The sequence below is a fragment of the Aquarana catesbeiana genome, linkage group LG04, assembly GCF_042186555.1.
Source record: "Aquarana catesbeiana isolate 2022-GZ linkage group LG04, ASM4218655v1, whole genome shotgun sequence".
In the NCBI taxonomy this organism is placed as follows: domain Eukaryota; kingdom Metazoa; phylum Chordata; class Amphibia; order Anura; family Ranidae; genus Aquarana; species Aquarana catesbeiana.
The window spans coordinates 663,846,610-663,867,699 of record NC_133327.1 but is presented as its reverse complement, the minus strand read 5'-3'; the positions used below and the strand labels follow the sequence as shown (position 1 = coordinate 663,867,699).

At 39.5% G+C, this 21,090-nt stretch overlaps 1 protein-coding gene across 24 annotated transcripts in view; it reads left to right on the top strand.

The window, feature by feature from the left end:
- NRXN1 (neurexin 1) overlaps positions 1–21,090 on the top strand; it is a 1,909,081-nt gene that overhangs the window by 1,801,510 nt on the left and 86,481 nt on the right. Inside the window, exon 1 of one of the 24 annotated variants that reach the window (XM_073628554.1) lies at positions 17,151–17,380. The exons of 22 other annotated variants lie outside the window; for them this stretch is intronic. In XM_073628554.1, coding sequence (XP_073484655.1) covers positions 17,348–17,380 — 33 coding nt within the window. In that variant the 5' untranslated portion in view covers positions 17,151–17,347. Of the gene's footprint in view, positions 1–17,150; positions 17,381–21,090 lie in introns of those variants that run through there. One more of the 24 variants, XM_073628555.1, reaches the window with a different exon arrangement.

The following is a 21,090-nucleotide window of genomic DNA, read 5'->3' as shown; positions in this document are numbered from 1 at the left end:
TCAGCCCACATGCCTGGAGCATCCCCCAGCTCACCCTCTCAGCGAGCTGCGTCCCCCACAGCTCAGCTCTCCATTGAGCACCGGGGGGGGGGGCGAGCAGAGAGCGGTGAATGACAGTCAGCAGCTCTCTGCTCTGGGAGCTGTGAGACCTGAGTGACCTGCGGTGTTTGATCACTCAGTTCTCAGTGTTAGAGGTGCCGGGGGGACAGATGCAGCATTGGACCAATGCTGAATCCACCTAGATAGATAGATATCTTGTGAGCTACCATAGAGATGACCAACCTAAAGTGCAACTAACATCAAACGTATTATTAAATTATGTAAATAGGAATAGGAATAAAATTGTGAACCACTACACAGCCGCTTAGCATTAATCACACTCCTATAATCTGTGTAAAAAGTAATAAAAAAAAATAAAAAAAAATGCAGCACTATGTGATATTAACCTCACTAATGTAAATACCAAGAACTATTTCTAGTTCTTGGTATTTACATTAGTGAGGTTAATATCACATACCGCTGCATTTTTTGATTTTTCACTTACCTTTTACACTGAATCCACCTAGGTAAGTATGATTGGGGGAAAAAAAGAACCCCATACTTTTCTTTTAAAGGCAATTTTTTTTGTAAATTACAAACATGTCATACTTACCTTCTCTTTGCAGTGGTTGCGTACAAAGCAGCCCTGATCCTCCTCTTCTTGGGTCTCCCACTGGCACTCTGTAGAGATTGGTATCTTTATGAGTAAGTCCTTTTGGGTGAAACACATTAGAGGGAAGATCCCAAAGGTGGGAACTGCCATAATGATTGTTGCCTTCAAATAAATCAGAATCTGTGTGGCGTCATTGGTGTGTGGAAAGTTTTCTCCTTCTGTGCATGTGTTGGAGTGTGGATGGTTCCATGAATAACAAATTAGAAACTGCGTGACATCATTGGAGTGCAGGGTTTCTGCCTTCTGTTTAAGCATTCTTGTTGGTTGAAAAGTTTGGACAAACATTTGGGCCAGTTAACGTCTGGCCTAATATATTGACTATAGTACTCTACCCTGGAGGATTCATTTGTCACTCATTTTGAAGGACCTTTGTGAACAATTTTTAGGGTTTTTCTTTCAATGTAGTTTTATTATCATGACACAGACATATTCTAACACCCCCTTGTGTCAAAAACCAAGAATCAGACTGAGACAGAAGTACAGTTAAATCACATTCCAAAACCTTGTGGACAGCCTTCCCAGAAGAGTTGAAGCTGTTATATCTGCAAAGGGTGGGCCAACTCAATATTGAACCCTACGGACTAAGGCTGGGATGCCATTAAAGTTCATGTGCATGTAAAGGCAGGAGTCCCAATACTTTTGACAATATAGTGTATGCATTTAGCTGTTTGCCAAAAGTTCAACTTTAGTATTTACAGTATTTATATGGTCACCCTGTATGAGATATCTATCTGCTATGTTCTCTGTATAATGCGGTTCAAATACTCTTGTCCCACAAGTAAGTTTCTTAGATGTTAGGGAACACACATGTAAAAAATGCTTAGGGTAAGTTTCCATCTGTCCAATGCAGAAACACGTGCACAAAAAAATGGTATCCCTTTTGCAGAGGCGGGGCAATGCCATTAATTCATGATGGCACCCCAGTGCCCCTTGCTAACGCACACACAAAATTGCATGCCAAAACAGATAATAACAAAGTGGTGCGGCTCAATTTAAAAAAGTGTTTGCACTTCTTTGGTGTAGGGCAGTTCATTGAAATTAACTACTCTACACCAAAGAAATGCAAACACTTTTTGGTTAAGGAAGGCTATATGTTGTGTAGTGCCTTGTTCAAAATGTATTAGAGACTCCAACCAATTTTCCAAAGGGCTCATATTCATACTTATGTTGGTGCGGCAGTACGATGGTGCAAATGTGTTTTTGCGTATCATGTTTAGGGCAACCCATTCATTTCAATGTGGCTCTTTGGAAATGAACGGGTTGCCCTAAACATGATACGCAAAAACACATTTGCACCATCGTACTGCCGCACCAGCATAAGTATAAAAAGAGCCCTATTGTAAAATTGGGTGGAGTCTATTACACATTTTGAACAAGGCACTACACAACATATAGCCTTCCTTGACCAGCTTTTGGTCATTTACCAACATATGATGGCCATCTAATATTTTCAGCCAGGTTTAATGGAATTTAGGACATTTGTTACGCTGTTCTCAGTTCTCTTTTTTACCCAATTTTCATCTAATCTTTTCTATGTTTGCCTCCAGCTGAGAAGAAGAAGTAGAGGATGTACCTTTGACAGGCCTCAATTGTGAACGCTATAACCAGTTAGCATGCAGGGAGCAATGATCCTTGTGACTACGTTGTAGACTATGATTACATAGAAAGGTAAAAGTTTTTGAAAAAAAAAAAAAAGTGAGGAGTCTATTAAAGTATCAGTATATGGAATGTTTACAAAATGCCAGCAATGAAATACAGTTATCAAGAAATCATGAATGGTGCAGGGAAGAAAGCATTGGTTTGAAATGGCACAAAGGCTGTCATTAAGAGAACACTGCTCGGTAAATAGCTCTTTGTCACCATTTCTTGTCCGTTTACCTTACTGTACCGAGAGGACACCTGTAATGGGCAGCTAGCTCACTGTAATTTTGCTCACTGTGGATTCTTTGTATGAGCAAATGGAATATCGCAGAAATGGAACTGAAATGTCTTGCCTTAGCAATTTAATTTTCATGAAAACAAATATTATTTTAAGCATTATAGCTGTGTTAAAAAAAATTATATCAATATGCCAAGCTTTATATATTTTTTAAAAACCACAAATTGTTTCTTTTGTCAATTTTAAAGGACAACAAAAAAAACGATCTTTAAGGCTCACATGGACATTGGTTGGGTTGGGTCATGCACTGACTTTGTGGGGTTGATTTAGGCTGCTTTCACACTGGGGCGTCGGCGACATCGGCAGTAAAGCGCCGCTATTTTTAGCAGCGCTTTACTGTCATTATTGCTGAGGTGTTCGGGTGCTAGCGGTTAAAACGACCCGGAAAGCGTCGCTGCAGTGACGCTTAGCCAGCGGTTCGGCGGCGCTGCCCATTCATTTCAATGGGCAGGGGCAGTTTAGAAGCGGTGTATACACCGCTCCTTCACCGCTCCAAAGATGCTGCTTGCAGGAGTTTTTTTAACGTCCTGCCAGCGCATCACCTCGGTGTGAAAGCCCTCGGGCTTTCACTTCGAGACTGCAGGGGAGCCGTTTTTCAGGCGCTTTACAGGTGCTATTTTTAGCCCAAGAAAGGGGTCTAAAGGCAAAAAGACTGCAAAGTTCATTAGCTCCGGAGCTTAGTAAATGAGGCAAAGCTTCACTTCCCAAAGAATACCCAATTACATGCAAGGAAAATAAAAAAAAATACAGCATTTTTGCTTGCGAGTGATTGGATGATGGAAGTCAGCAAAGCTTCTGCTCATTTACTAAGCTCTGGAGCAACTGCACTTGCAATCTGCAACTGCACTTTGTAAAGTGCACAGTCTATTTGCCTTTAGTAAATCAACCCGTGTGTCTCTTAAGGAGGACTATAGTGTTATGCCCTGTACACATGATAGGCTTTTCCGACAACAAAACCGTGGATTTTTTTCCGAAGGATGTTGGCTCAAACATACTGATGCTCGGAAGCATTGAACGTCATTTTCTCGGCTCGTCGTAGTGTTGTACGTCACTGCGTTCTTGGCGGTCGTAATTTCAGCAAACTTTTGCATGACCGTGTATATACAAGGCAAACTTGAGAGGAATCCCGTCGGAAAAGCCATCATATCTTTTTCCGACGAGAAAATCCATCGTGTGTATGCGGCATAACTCTACTTGCCATAGCATGGAGTTTCAATGCACCTGTAATAAAAATATAATAAAGTGGTTCTAAAAGCAGAAGCTTTTTTACCTTAATGCATTCTACTCATTAAAGTAAAAAAAACTTCTGCATGCATCTCCCGCATCAGCCCCCCTTGTACTTACCTGAGCCTGATCTCAATCCAGCATGTGCATGAGAGCAGCAGCTCTCTACTCTCTCTCTCCTCACTGGACAGAGAGGCAGCAGTGGTAGCCATTGGCTCCTGCTGCTGTTAATCACAGCCAGTGAGCAGAGAGCTTGGAGCGAGGCTGAGCCATGCTCTGGGTGTCAATGGACACATGGAGCGCTCAGGATCAAGCCTGCATGAGTGCCCCCATAGCAAGCAACTTTCTCTAGGGGCACTTGGCAAAGGGAGGAGCCAGGAGCACCAGTGGGGGGCCCAAAAGCTGGAGGAACCATTGCACAGAGCAGGTAAGTATGGGCATGATTGTTATTTGACAAAAATAGGTTTACAATCGCTTTAAGACGTGGGAGTGAGAACCCATTTTAATGTTGCCAGTTGTTAGGGGACGGTAGGAATTTTAGTGTAAACATCTGAATGCTGCAGTCCTAAACAGAAATATTTGTTTTGGAGTGGTTCTGAATCCGAGGAACTTTGTAGGTCCTGGTGTTGCGAAATACTAAAAGCTAAGTAAGGTTGGTACAATAGTTAGGCTTCATCCAAATTAGGGTTTCTACTCACTAAAGGACCATTGGTAAAAAAGATGAATTGTTGAGGCGTTTGGCATATAATTCTCTTTTTTTTTAACCAACATATTTCGAGGATAACAGAATCCCTATTCTTCAGGTCTTAAATGTGCAGGTGCTGCTATAGCCAACTTTTAGTACGTTTCTGCATCTCTCTAAATGAAATCACAAGTTAATGAGAAATCAAGGCAATCCAGTCCGTCTAAATTGAGTCAAATTACTTCCATTGAGTCGATCATTTTCATCCACATCCAAACCCTGAAGAAGATTTATTCTTTTATTGCCAAAATGAGTTGGCTTTCAACTGAAAAACAATCATTTGCACCTAACTCCCTCTTTGATTAGACTTTTGATTCTCTGTTTATTTTTCATCTCATGCAGATGCTTGCTTTTACTTCTACCTCAATCTGCTGCTTGAATCTGCTGGTGGAAAGGTTCAGCTTTTCGAAAATGTCAGAAGTGGCGTAGTGCCGGGAAGCTTCCGCCATGACGGCAATCCAGCCTAACAATTGGCTTTTCATGCACTAAGCATTGCATTGTGTTGCATTGTGTGTGCACATTCAGAGGTACTGGATATTTGCATTAACGTAGTAGTAAAGGCACAAGTTTTTTTACCTTCATGCATTCTATACATGAAGGTAAAAAACCTTATGTGTCTAGCAGCCTCCACAGCGCCCCCTAATACTTACCTGAGCCCCCTCTAGATCCATCGATGTCCGGAGAGCCTTGCTTCTCCAGGGACTCACACTCCTGATTGGCTTTTGGCAAGAGCAGGAGCCAATAGCTGTCGCTGTTGTCAATCACAGCCAGTGAGCCAATCAGGAGATGGAGGGGGCAGACCAAGCCACGGCTCCATGTGTGAATGGACACACAGAGAAGCTTCTCAGCTCAGGTGGGAGAGAGGGGCCAGGAATATCAGCAGGGGACCCGAGATAAGGAGAATCAGTGCTACTCTGTGCAAAACCAATGCACAGAGCAGGTAAGTATAACATGTTTGTTATTTTTTTTAATAAAAAACAAGACTTTAATATCACTTTAACACTTTAGAGGGATTTCCCTGCAGCTGGGGAGTAGGACAGCAGGACTGCATGTCAGAGGTAAGTGTACATGCCTTATTATATCTGCAGTATAGTGTAAGTTTTTTTTTTTCTATTACTGATTTACCTTAATTATTACAGCATAGCAGCAATGTCAGCCTCAATGTAGACCCCACTCTGCACTAAATCTAGTCCTGTAGTTGCTTAAAGCAATAGTAAACTGCCACAAAAATAAAAATAAATCTGGCCCCCTGCAGGCTTAAGTCATATTGTACTAGTATGCACCACATACTAGCACATTATGACAGACTTACCTACACACGGAGCACTCCAGCGCGGCTCCCCACCTTCTGTCTTCACCCGGTCTTCCTTTTGGGTTCCCACGCTCTGTCTGTATGAGTAGTCAAGGCTGCGATGATGTCAATCCTGAACATGGAGCTCAGAATGTACTGCACGGGTATGCCATCCCTTCAGACCACATGCGCCGGTGACGTCACCGGCTACATCCCCTGTGAATATCTTTTCAACAGTCCAAGTTTGGGAGATATTCACTGTACCTACATGTATGCCGGGAGAAGAAAATGGCCCAACAGAAGGGATTCCCGCGTCAATACTGTCTGAGTTGATGGGGGAATTGAGAAAATGTCTTTCCTGCAAACCGTGGTTACTGGAAAGAAATTTGCTCTGTGTATGGCCGGCCTTACAGTCCAATGACAAATCCTAACAAAAAAACTCCCTTAGCCATAATGAGAATAAATGCTATAACAAAGACAAATACTCATTTTCTTATTCAGTTGTGTTGCTTCTCATGGAACCTTGCACTTATTATCCTTTAAATCTAATAAAATGGGTTTCTAAATGCATTCATATGTAATTAGCTATCATTATCCATTGTTATGTGCAGTGATTAACAGGGAGGTGAAACTTAATAATGTCTGCATGTTCAGATAAAAGATTGTTACACTGTGTCTTGTGTAACCTATACAACCATGCTATATTTAGATACTTTGGCATTGTGATCTATAAAGAGAGCACTGTATGTTCAAATACAAATAGGCCTTTCATTACTGATAAATTACCTTGTTAATGTACCTTGGTTACTATGGTGAATCAGGCAGGGAATATAGTTTGCTATTTATAAGTACACATATATATACACAGTACATATGCCTTGTATTTTAGGCAATAAAATATATAATTACCAGTAGGAGTATAGCCAAATGCAAAATGAGCCTATAGGTGGTCTATAGGTGGTCTATAAGTAGGTCATTGGCAGAAAGCAGTCTCTTCCTAACAACAGAAAGTGAGAAGATATCTAATCACCCATCTTAGAATACACGGATACCTACTGCTTAGCGAATCGTGACTTGGCTGATGGACAGAAGTAGTCCACTCAACAAACGGGAAGAAGGAATGGTTGGCCCAGTTGTACAAGGTGGGAATTTCCATGTGTTAAAATGAGCCCTTCGACACCTGAAATAGCCTTAAAGGATAAGTTCACCTTTGGGAACATGTTACATGTTCCACCTTTTTGTAGGGTGGAGCATGTAACATGTTCCCAATGCTGCAGCTGCTGTGCGATCCCCCCCAATCCCCCTTGTGACAGCAGTACGGGAGAGGATCCTGTACTAGCTGTCACTTTTTTAAATCAGCGCGGCCGTGCGAGGCTCCGCCCACATGGCCGCATCATTAATTTACACAGCTCTATGTGTGAACAAAAAAAAAAAACCCCGACATCCTTCTTTACGGCCATAGGTTTGTAGTTCTCAGTGAACTACCACAGCACTGTGGAGCGCCATGATAGTTCTTTGATTCTTCCTGTCAGATTGTATCTGCCCATACAGGATGTACAAGCACAAAAATACTCTGACAGATCTGGAGGAGACTTTCATGGCACCAGCGATCTACTGATCGCTGGTGCAATGCTTTTGCAGGCTCCAAAAAAAAAAATGCACATATTTCTGCCTGCAAAGAATGTCTGTTTATTATTTTTTTTCGAAAAAGTGAACTTATCCTTTAAATCAGAGGTCTCAAACTGGCGGCCCTCCAGCTGTTATGAAACTACAAGTCCCATCATGCCTCTGCCTGTTGGAGTCATGCTTGTAACTTTCAACCTTGTAATGCCTCATGGGACTTGTAGTATCGCTGGAGGGCCACCAGTTTGAGACCCCTGCTTTAAATGGCTTAAACCTTACCAAAGGGTCATATTAGGCTGTCCAATTGGCAGGTGGAATCCTTTTGCATAGGAATTGTGGTCACAGCATCTGTATAGCTTCAGCTGAGCTGAAGTCCAGTTCCTATAGCACCCTTATAGCTCCACTGTGAGGATACTGCATTGCTTGGCTTTACAGTGAAGTATTCCAAAAATGTCACAAGGGTTCCTAAAACAGTCACCATATTATGAATTCCCTAATGTGCCAATGGAAACCTTAAAATCATCTCAGAAATACTCATAATTTTCAAAATCCCAAAGCAATCTACCTTACAAAATGGCAATCACAGCAAGAAAATGTTCTTGCAGAAAAAGTGTGTCTAAGTAGACTTAGATTTAGACGCCAACAATGTTCAATATCAAGTATCAATGGAAAAAAAAAATTGTCTGTGGTTTAAAAAAGGGTAAAGGGCTTAAATGGAGTTAGGATAGTGTGAATTAACCAGAAGCCCACTGATAGACTAGCCAACAAAAAAATTAAAAAAATATAAGCTACCTTAATTGAAAACAGCTGTCATGTATACAGTATCTCTCTGTGTTTTTTTTTTTGTCAGTGTAAACTCTAAATAAAGATCTATATAAATAAATAAATAAATAAAAAAACAGCTGTCAGTCATAAACATGTGTACAGAAGCTCTGAACCTGTATAGAGCACGAAGGGTTACTATACTTTTAAAACACATTAGGTTCTATTTGATCATTATTGGTCATAATGACTGCTATTTTCGTCAGTGAGAAGCAATGGAATCCGCAATTAACAGTGACATTGTTGCATATAACAATCATTACAGCAAATTGCACATGTTATAGCTTAGTGAATTGAGCCGGTTGCCTCGTTTAATATGACCAGAGATACTGATGAACTTTGTAAATAAAGCCTATTGCTGCTGCTTTTTCCTTAATTCTGCTTTGAAGGCTGTTGTCACACACGCCAGTCAGCGTGAACATTGCTTTACTAAAACTCAGCTTGTCTGCAGTCTGCACTGTAACTGCAAACATAGAATAATAGGCAACAAGGAGGCATCTGGTCCCTCTACTTGTTTAATGGAGCATACAGTGTGTAGTCCTTCATGAAGAATAGCAGACAACTTTAGGATGACTGTGGTAGCCCAAAACGATTGAATATTTGTAAATAAGGGGGTGCTTTGAATTATAAATTTTTGTATTCCAATGGCCATGATCAATGGTGTTGGAAATGGTATGGCCATGGCTGTGCCCTTCTCTAGGAAAGACACATTGTTAGTGGTCATTGAGAAAAAGAGCTTGAAAATCTTATATAATTTCTTGAAAATACAATATTTTTAGCAAGCCAGCAAAAAAAAAATAATATTAAGGCTATATAGAAAATCTCTATGCTCAATTCTAAAACTGACAAATTGGCAGCAAAGAATTATTTACAATGACAGTTACTGTGCGTTGTGCTGACTTATCTAGGAGTATCTAAATCACATTAGCTATAAATAACGCCTTCCATACTTTTATGCTGATTAACAGATTCCTAATTACATTTTTGCATAAACATGAGACAAAATAATTCATAGCACATATGCAGGGTTTGATTGGCAAGTATTGTGCCTCTTCACAATGCCTATGATATGGCTAAATCAGTTTTCAGTTGATTTTAAAGGACTGTGACCAAGAGAATTGAACGTCAAGTCTAGAAAAGAATATGAACTAATTCCTTAAATTGTTTTTCTGCAGTCTTCAGCAGATGTTCTGCATGGTTGGATCCGACTTGACAAGCACTGCCTATTAGCTAGTCTATAACTCTATGAAACCAGAGAAATCAAAGTTATTACTAATTTGTTCTGTAAGTCGATTTGTACTTTGAAGAATGAATATTAATAATCTGTCACTGTGTTATTTTGAAAAAAAAAAAAAAAAAAAGAAAAAACAGCGCATCAAATGATAATGGAACCTATCTTCTAACACCCAGTGTCTTCATTGTAATTCATTCATGTCAAATTAGCTATCTCGTTCCCACCAACTTTCTACATTAAGCACTCCACCTACAAGATGGTGATTTTCTCAATTTATTTTGAACAACTCAAGGCATCTGAGTCAGAATAAGCAATTCCAGAAAAGAAACAGCAATAGAGATAAGATAGAAACGTATAATTTAGCGTGTATATGGTGAATATAGCACACTCTTAAGCAGACAGTCATTTGCATCTGGTAAACGAAGTCTATTTTTTTAGGGTTGCGATGACATGCTTATTTCTGAGCCTTGGTATTGTATACAACCTGAAATATCTCTTCAAACACAATTTCATGGTGCTCAAAAGTCTTGTAAGCATAATTTAAAAAAAAAGATAATACAGTCTTGAGTGACTAGCATATATATCATTATTTTAATAGTTCTGTATTAAAGCATAGAAGGTGGACAATAAATTGTATTAAGAATGCACGCTTATCTGCTTGAAAATAAATGCAGGATCACTGGAGGTTAGCAGTTAGGCCCCTTGCTCGTGGGTTTTCTGATCTGCCTGTCCATTTTTTAGGTGGACCCGATGAAGCTCCATGTGGGTCTATGGGCAGGCTTATATAAACTGACTTGTCTCCTGGTACCACCCACCTACATTCGAGTCCATCCAGGTCCAGAATTATAAAAGGAAAATTACCTAATCCTTTTCCATTTTTCCAGGCCTAAATGTGAAAGATTGAAGGTCGCCTCGTGTAAATGGACACAAGCTCTTTTACATACAGCTGCCCATAGAGCCATCACAGGTCCACTCTTGTCTGCTGAGTAAATGCAAACTAAATAGATACAGATGTAAAAAAGAAAAACTGATATCCGTCCCTGTTCAGCTCTGATTCATCTGCTCACAGATCCTCTGACAAATAGAGTGGACAAACCCCGTGTGAAAGGGCCCTATGATATGAGAGGCTGTGTTCCATTGGAATCCTTCTGATACAGGGCAATTGCAAACACTCCAGTGCAGAAGTGAACTGACAAGGATTCCGATACAGCAGTGGTTCTCAACCCTGCCATCAAGTATCCCCAACAGGCCATCTTTTTCAAATTTCTCTTAGATAAAATAGCTGTCTAAAATACCAAGCCATTGACTCGGATTTAAAGCACCTGTGCAAGATAAAGGAAAACCTGCAAACGTGGCCTGGCCTTTTTGGGGGTACTTGAGGACAGGGATAAGAACCACTGCAATACAGTATACTGCTTTTGTCAGCTTACTGAGTTAGATTAAATTGATGATTGGCTATGAACAGAGATGGACTAAAGCAGAATGGGGTCCTAAGAAAGATATCACCTCTTCTTCCTCTCCCAATCCTTTGCTTGATATTAATAATTGCAAAATGCAGAAAAGATGTCCCATTTGCATTGTCTGTACTGGCCTTGTCCACATAATAAGACACAACTGCCTTGAAGTGTATTGTCCCTGTTGAAGTGACAAGCAGTTGGACAGCGAGCGTTATCATTTCTAATATCCCCCTGGATATGTGTGAGCATGAATGTGATCGTTGGACCCCCTGGACATTCATCAGGCCCCAGGCTCCTGCCTTAAAAAATCTTGAGAGAAAAGAAAACCCACCTCCCACCCATTCATCTTTGCGTCCAAATTTAAAGGTATGGGGTAGCATGTGACCTTCTTCCAGGATGTATTGGTTGGATCTGAGCAGCCAATCCTCCTGGCTAGTAATAAACCTGGGATTTGTTTGTGGCAGGATCTTAAGTTTGAATGCCCAATCTGAACTCAATCCAAACTGAACTGAAGTCAGTAAGAGCCGAATGTTAAGAAATAGCCATGGTTATTTCCTTAGCTAATAGGCAAGGGATTGTCAAATGGCATAGAGTAACCGGGCACTGCTATGGAGGACATATACCAAAGCAAAAAAAAATGTTTTCAATTCATTAGGGGGCAGTAATAGTCATAATGCTTAAAGGGAAACATCAGAAATGCAAATTCCATTTAAATAACATGCCTGACCTTGCCTGAAAGTGGTACATCTGTACAATGTATACAGCCTACTACAGAGCAGCAGGGGATTCCATTAATCTATACCAGACCCTTATCCTAGATGAGGGTCTTATATAGATGTTAATAGGGGACTCCCACACAAAAAAAGAAAAGGCATGGATCCCCCTTGGGGTCTGGCATGAATTTTAGGAGGGAACCCCATGCTAAAATTAAGAAAAAAAGCATGAGGTTCCCCAAAGAAGAACACATTCAAGACTGCTATCCAAGCATGCACCCAGTGTCAAGCCAGGAAAAAATAAAGATTGTAAATAAGACAGTTTGTTACCAGTCCTTTAGCAAAAAAACCCCAAAACCCCAAAAAACAGAAAAGTCCTGTGATGTACATCCACCATCAATCACCACCTCATCCAGCCATGTAGATCCATGTCAATTAGTATGCCGATGACCCATCAAAAAAAAAAAAAAAAACATGCCATTTATTGACATACTTCTGGCCCCATCGATTCACTCCTACCAAATGATAGGTGTCAAGAAGAAATAAGAAATTAAGTGAAGTGATGACATGGGTAAAGAAATAGCTTCACCCACGTTTGATCATTGTTCAGTTTGCACAAACATTTTAGGTGCACACTGTTTTTTAAGGGCCTTCGTTTTTCAAAATTAGAATAATAGCACTTGATTAACATTGTTCTATATCAAGTCTTGCTCCCACTTCAGTATTAAATGCTGTTAGTTTGCTTTACAAATTGAAGCAAGACAGTAAAGTTACAATACAATTCAATACAAGTGGAATCATAGGGTCCTACTAATTAGAGCTTACAATTCAAAAGGAAAATTAACTGTGAGGGATGAGCTGATGGAGAAAGTAAAAGTTCAGTTTATTAGTTATAGGTGGGATAGGCCTCGCTGAGGGATGAGTTTTCAGGGGTTGCCCAAAGGTGGATAGAGTAGGAGATAGTCGGACAGATTGGGGTGAGGAGTTCCAGAAGATGGGAGAGACTCTGGAGACATCCTGGAGGTGAACATGAGAGTAGGTGACAAGAGAGCTAGAGAACATGATGTTTTGGCTGGAGCAAAGAGAACAGTATGGTTGGCATTTTGAGATGAGGTATAACATAACATGCAGGGGCGTTTGTGTTAGTGCTGAATTGTAAAGAGAGACAATATGTTGCCTTACAATGAAATCAACAAATGAAACACCAAACAATCATCTCAGAAGTCCATAAATCTTTATTAATAGTGACTAAGTGACAACAAGTAAAACTGTGGTAGCCAACACATTTTGAGGGCCAAGTAGTCTACCTTCATTAGGACTTGGGTTTGTTTTCAAAGTTTCTCAGATGGACTCTAGAATCTCCTGGAAGACAAACTCAATTGACTTATACTCAAGTTTCTGGTTGTGCATAGAGAACTACGTGATTGTAAGAAAGGTTGGCTATGTCACTTTGAAAGGTCACATGGCTGAGCTCTGCTCCCAGCTTTTTATTTATTTTTGTTTTCTTTTGAATAGCTCAAGTGGAGCACAAGGCACATTTGTAAAGTAGATTGCTGTGCTCTATAAATATGGGGGTGAAAAACCAAAATGGTATAGGGTACCAAAACAGCAAGTCTGATGGATAAACCCTACCACTAGAGTACAGAAGAGATTTATTTTGTTTACTTTGCATGCGCTGACTCTTTAAAGCGTATTTAAACACAAGAATAAAAATGTAATATATTGCAGCTTACCAGTCCTTAGATGTGCTGGCTGCATTAGTTTTCTTTTTTTCAGTTTTTTTTTTCCCCTTTATTTTAACTGACTGATCCTGTCAGTAACACCCTTCCCATCCTTAGGTGACAACACTCAGTCTTCTGACTGAGTGCTGTTATAAATTACAGAACATCTCCTCCTTCTCTCCCCATCGCTATAACATAGGGCAAGGTATTCTATAGTCCAAAAATGAAAATTTGGTGAGGTGTTCTATAGAAGAAAACTGCTGGAGAAAACATGCCAGGGTGCATACTGTAGGAATTTAGAAGGTTTTTGGATTCCTGGCAGAATCAACAGATGTTTTGCACTATTCGAACAGATATTACAAATAATTTATATTGGTACATTTGAAGGATAACTCAACTTTCGTGGGAAAAAAGTCGCAAATAAAGAATACTATAGCATATACAATTGCGAGACAAGTCATATTGTAATTGAATGTTATTAAAAATTACCTTTCCTTTTCAAACTGCAAACTGCTGTAATTTTCTGAAAATGCAATGCAATATGGCTGCCTAGAGGTGTTCAGTACAAAGAATGTGTACAGAACACCCCCCAGAAACATAATTTCCTGCTTGTGTGATTGGCTCACCGATTTTCCCAGAAGTCTGCACTAAGATACAAGTCAGATTTCAGGCATCCCTTGCAACAAAAATGTCATTTTTGGTGCGGTACTCCCAATAGGAACATGTCTAAAGGGATGCAGGCCCAGCAGATTTACTTACTAGTGCCCTGCAGCTGCTGCAGCTGATTGATAATTATGAAGCCACTCCCATTAGATTCACTTTCCCACATGGACACAGTCAAACAAGCAGGGATTTCTTCAGAATAACAAAAGGTAGGAATCTGCAACAAAGTTTGTTAAAATCCTTGTAATGTACAGAGATCATCCAGTGGGGAATGTTTTTTTTTTTTTTCTCAACAAAAGTGGATTTACGCTTTAAGTGACCAAAAGGGAGCAAATAGTTAAAATAATTTGTAGGAATTAGATACACTTTAGGTTTAGCTTCAAGTGCATCTTATACCCACTTGTAGCTTTTTTTTTAATATAATTTGAACATTTCAAAACATCCCACAAATTGTACTATATTGCAGCTCACCAGTCCTTTAGATGTGGTGGCTACATTTGTTTTCTTTTTTTAGGCTTCAGGAACTTTTTTTGGCAAGTACAGAATAGTACCTTTTGATGCTGCCAAAAATACAGTATCCTTGTCACTTCCTGTAAGCTGAACTGAAATCTCCAACAATGTTATGACCTATCCCAGCTACCTTCTGTAAACTCCAAAAGAAATCTTCCCTATGTATTGGAGATGAAGAGAGAAGGAAGGGATTGTAGTCCAAATTAGTAAAGCAGCCTAGGTGTGACGAGGCTTGGTTCTCCATAGATACAGTGCAATGAGTGAGCGTTATCATCTAAGGGCAGGAAGCATGTTACTGTCAGGATTAGCAAAAGCAAAAATTCATTTAACTTCTTCCCGCTGATCACATGTATATATGCGGCCTCTCGGTGGGTGGGCTTTAAATCCCAGTAAACACGGGCAGAATGTCAGGAGACATTTGCCGGTTAAAAACAAAATGGCCGACATTCTGCCCGTGTGTATGCCGGTCTGTCAGACGTGCATGTTGGAAAACCAGCAGCTGACCTACTCCCCATCACTCCCAGAGTGTTCTGGCAGGGGGGCTGTCCCCCTGTCAGAACACAACAGCTCAGCGGGGGAGATTGCTGAACTAACCTCGCATGGTTAGTACAGTGGCTCAGACCAATGCCGACAGTCTTTTTTCATTCAACCCGCAGGGTTGAATGAAAAAAAAAATAGTGTGTACCTGGCCTAATGAGGATCAGCCGCATATATGTGTGTATATGTAAATAGTTTACTGTGCAGAGAACAGTAATTACAGTGTTACGAAAAGCTCCCGATGCCTACTTGCGATCAGGAGCTTTTGATTAAGCAACCGCTGTGACAGCCAATTACAGCGGTTACATGATCGGAATGCCCTCCTTTGTCTACCGACTTTCTGATCCATTTAAAGGGCTGCGAAGCGGCAACAGGAAGAGGACACTTAAGGACCGGAAGATTTGCCTCCTTAATGACCAGGCCATTTTTTGTGATCCAGCACTGCGCCAATATAACTGACAATCGTGCGGTCGTGCGACGCTATACCCAAACAAAATCAACGTCTTTTTTTTTCCCCCCACAAATAGAGCTTTCTTTTGGTGGCATTTGATCACCTCTTTTTATTTTTTGTGCTATAAACAAAAAAAGACCGACAATGTAAAAAAAAACACAATATTTTTTCTTTTTGCTATAATAAATATCCAAAAAAAAACAAATAAAAAAAAAACGTCTTCATCAGTTTAGGCCAATATGTATTCTTCTACATATTTTTGGTAAAAAAAATTGCAATAAGTGTATATTGATTGGTTTGAGCAAAAGTTATAGCATCTACAAAGCAGGGAATATATTTATGGCATTTTTATAATTAATTTTTTTTACTAGTAATGGCGGTGATCTGGGATTTTTGCGGTACTGCTACATTGCGGCAGACAGATCGGACACTTTTGACACTTTTTGGGACCAGTGACATTTATACAGCTAAAAATACTGTATAAATGTCACTGACAGAGAAGGGGTTAACACTAGGGGGCGATCAAGGTGTTAAGTGTTCCCTGGGGAGTGTTTCTAACTGTGGGGGGAGGGAACTGACTGGAAGTAGAGAGAGATTGCTGTTCCTAATCACTAGGAACAGCAGATCTCTCTCTCCTCCCCTGTCAGAAAGGGGATCCTTAAAGCGGGCGCTGCACAGCTACGGCGATTCGCACATGGGAGCCAACATGCTGTCGTATAACGACGGCGGCTGGTTTGCAAGTAGTTAAATAAAGCCTGAAGAAACTAAAAAAAAAAGAATGCAGCCATCTGGACTGGTAAGCTGCAATATATTACATTTTTGGTTTTGGGTACAGCGACACTTTAAGCACCACCAGTACCTCTACCATTATTTAATAGACAGAGCCTCGCGAAAACGGCAATTATGAATAAAAGCACAAGCGGCAAAACAATCAATTCTCGCTTTAAACCTGAATATTAATGCCTTGAATTAATGCTGTATAATTGCCATACAGGGATGTCTTGCAAAATGACTAGAGTTCGAAAAATTACCATCCATTAACCTGGGAATACGTTTTTAATTGCACATAGGTACATGCAAGGCAGCGATGTGAAGTGATCAGTATGTTAATTGTCAAGCTTTAGGCTGCATGTTTAAAATCACAATGAATTGTCATCATCAGTATCCAAGCATCAGCGAAGAATTAAAAACAAAAGGGAATAAAGCAGGGAAATAAGAACAAGATGGGCTGACATGCATTATGCTTTCCAATCACTGTTGTTTATAAGGCAACCTTTGGCAGCATAATGGCTCAATTCCAGATGAAATCACATGAACAGGCAAGCGGGCACCTAGGAAGAGGGTTCGTTCACTTAGAAGCTGCCAGGATTCTGTAGCTTAGCACATGACTGTTCTCTGCTGCTCTTCTCATCCCCCTCGAACGAATGCAGCATCCCTTTCCTGCATTAGAGCATCAGCCATTGGCTTCCCCCAACACGTGACGATCAGAGCATTTTCTACCGTGTGTCTTTTTCTGCTTGCCAATCTTTGTGCAGGGCACTGATAGGCCAAGCTGATGCGCAGGCAATTTATCATCTTGATCTCCCACCGAGTCAGGGAACGCTTCTGTCACCCGTATTGATTTCAGAGGATGGACTAAATTTCCTACGATATCCATTAAGAATTAAGAAAAAAAAAAGCCATAAGCACGCAGTGTAGCCAGTCAGACATGGATATGAGATGGCACTGTCAATCGATTCAGGTAGCTTCTTCTCTCACAGCCGACACTGAGCCTAGGCTGAGCACTGCAGCATGGAGGGTGGTTGATGTGTCCTTTGCTTTTTTTTTTTTTTTTTTGTAGAAGTAAAACCAAATTCAAAGTGGGTGGGAGAAGCCAAGTCACTGGCTAGTGCCGGTGAATTTCTATTTTCTTCACCGAACGGAGAGATTGCATGTCGTTAATATTAAAAGCACACGTCTGCATGTTCAATGTTTGCCTAGGGAATGTGTTCTGTGCCTACCTTCTGTGTCTTGTGTCACGAAAGACGGGGCTTTGTCTTTGTTTCGTCTTTGTCCAAGCAGCCAGAGAGCTGCTGCGTTCACGCTTTTCCAGCATGTCTCTTGCAAACACTGTACAGTAAATGACAGCACCAATAGAACAATAAAAAAAGAGCATGACCTAACGCAGCTTCAAGCATGTGATTGACAGTCTGTAATGGTAATCTAATTATTTTGGCAACCACAAAAAGGTCTTAATCCTTGACCATGACAGCATTTTCTCCAGCTGTTTTTTTTTTTTTTTTTGTATGCTGTTTTTTTTTAATGCATGCTACTTCATGCAATGGAAAATGCCTTAAAAAAATTGTTACCTTTATAATCTTATGGTAGACAACATTTTTTAACTGTACATGTCATGATGATTTCATTGCTTAATGTCAGCTTTTTTAAATTTTAATTCAATTTTTTTTTTGTTTGTTTCTAATGCAATTTTAATTTAATACCAACTATATGTTTGTTGTTTGTGTTATGCCCAAAATTTTCATTATGTGTCCTAAAAACAGCAAAAACGTTCTGTTAAAAATGAAAATGTATATTGCCATGGCTTAGCATCTACATAATACATCCGCTGTTATATAACGTTTCAATTATTCATTCATCTGGGTTAAACCTCCATTTTCTTTTTTTTTCTTTTCTACTAAAGAAGAAAATATATCAGAAAAAAAAGACAGAGTAAGAAAGTGTCTTTAATTTAAAAAAACAAAAAACAAAAAATGGATACAATAATGGTTAAGAATCATTTGAGTATAACGAACAATAATTATGTTGATGGGAACACTCACATGTAAGAGATGTATTCGTAATGAAGCAGAATGCGCCGAGGGTTGGAATGGACTTTAATGTGTCCCTCATGGTAACAATGAAAGCATTATCTAGTTCACGTATATGAACAAGAAAGAGAAAAAAATTGCAGAAAGAATTGTGCAAATGGACTTTAAAGTGTAAACCATGAGCTGTACTGAACTGATACATAGTTTTCCTTGACATGCTTATAAAAGGTTAGGTATGTAATTGAATTTAAACCATAAGAATATTGTAGGAGTTGATGCTATCCTGTGATGATTTGACCAACTCTACATATTTTTTATATCGCAGTAAAAGTTAAAATATATAAAACAACTTTGCTTGCTTCATAACAAAGTTATCTATTTTGGTAATTTATTTTTTATCAGTTTTTCTTGCTTTCTGTTGTCTACTTCTATTTCTTTATTTATTTCCACTTGTTTGTAAGGAGAAGCTATCATATTACTTGTCCCCTCTCCCCTGGGATATTCCACATTGGGACAATATGTTGAATACATTTTTACCAAGTAGTACCAGCTTAGCAAAGGTGTGAGAGACCGCAACCACTAGAGTTGGGCCTATTCATGGTCAAGGGACTCGCTAACCATGAAAGGGTGTCCTTCTGACCCACATTCCTGAAGATTTGCCACATCATTGCACTAAGGCAAAAAAAACTTTATGTGTTTATTCGCTTCCTGATGTTTATTTGATTTAATAAAATATTGCCTACAGGATTCTAGTTTTTGGAAGCTGCATTTTATTAAAAAAATTAAAAACTCTAAGGGGTTGATTTACTAAAATTGGAGAGCGCAAAATCTGGTGCATCTCTCCATAGAAACCAATCAGTTTCTGTTATTCTTTTTTGTCAAAGAGTAATTGGACAATCTGAAGTTAGAAACTGGTTGGTTACCATGCACAGCTGCACAAGATTTTGCACTCTCCAGTTTTAGAAAATCAACCCCTAAGTTCACTTTAAACAGTGGCTTTCATTAAAAGCTAACTGGCAGCTTATACCTATATTGGCGAGAGTAACTAACTATTGTAGTCACTGTTTAAAAAAGGCGTCACTGCATTCTATGGATTGGTTAATTGTTGTCCTACTGAGTACTGCCTCCATGAAAACCCAATTTTCAGGTATGGAAATGATGGGAACCTTACTTTCATCTCTCACAAGGCAGTGCTCAGGTGCTAAGTAGCTAATTACTAGACCTAAAAATTGTGTTGCACCAGTATGAGGGAGAGGAGACAAAGCATTTTCGGTGCTATTTTATTGTTTCCAACCTTACTGGAGCCTTCAAAAGAAGACAAAGCCCATGAATGGCTCCTTGCCAGCTAAGTCAATGATTAGCAAGGATGCCCTGGCCAATCAGTGGCTTTGCTGTGAATAAAGTGGAGAGTCAGAGAGTTTGTTTACTTCTGAAGGCCCTCATTCTGAACATCAATATGAACCATATACCCAGGAAAAAGGGGACAGCAAGCATGCACTCTTATCCCTTCCTGCACTATCCCAGGCCACATTAACATTGACAGCAACACTTTCCCCCCTTGTAAAGCACCCTTCTCTTAATGTTGAGGGACAACAACCTCTTACCCACCTCCACATGCCCCTAATAGGAAGTGGGAGCAATAGTAAAGTGGGGAGACTCTTGGTAAAATATGAAAGTTCCCTATATAATAAGGTGGTAAGCAGATATCCACCCCCTTCCAAGGGAATGAGTACAGGAATACATTAGTACTCCTTACTCGTTCCCATAAAATAGGTAAAACTAACAAAAAAAAAGTGAATTTAAACATTTAAAATCATTTAATAAAAAAACATAAATATATTTTTCAGCATCCCCTTACCACAACAGGTGCCAGCAGTCCTAAAAGCGCAACATGAGACTTGCTACTGGCACTTAAATAAATGTATACAAATGTATGCAAATTTTACTTGAATAAGGTTGGCTGTCATGGTGTAAAGTATTTATTTATATGGTAGAATAAAAAAAAAGTTAATAGTTAATAATGTGTAACTATTAGAAAAATGTTAATAGTTAATAATGTGTAACTATTAGTTCACATTTCATATTGGAGCCTACATGAGTTTACCATCTAAAGTATCACACCTCTAGACAAATTGGTTCCAAAAAAATACAGCATTCTGAGGGGCATTTACAACATTAACTTGCAGACTTTAAAGCAATGTTTTTGTATGTGTGGCATTACAATACATATTTTTTAAGCAAACAATTTTTTAAGAATGGTTGTCAGTGTTTCATACCTGGAGATCCTGCAACTATTACTTTTATTCTTTTGGCTTTTTAATGCAGGTTGACAAGGATAAGCTACTGCCTCACAATTGGTAAGCCTGTTATGTCCCTGTAGTCTCATTGTTTTCAGCGCATGTCAGCCTGACCCTAAGCTCTACCCATTCCAGTACAGCCTTCTGATGTTTGAATGACTCAAATCATTCATACAAAGGAAGAATGAGAGGTGTGCATGTCACACAATTTTCAAGTTAGAATAAAATATGTTTAAAAAATAATTTTAACTTAAAAAAGTAAATCTCCAGATATGTAGATGATTTTTTGGGGGGATTGACATACTTCCAGGAATATGAAGACTAAAGAGATGATTGGTTGTGGCAAT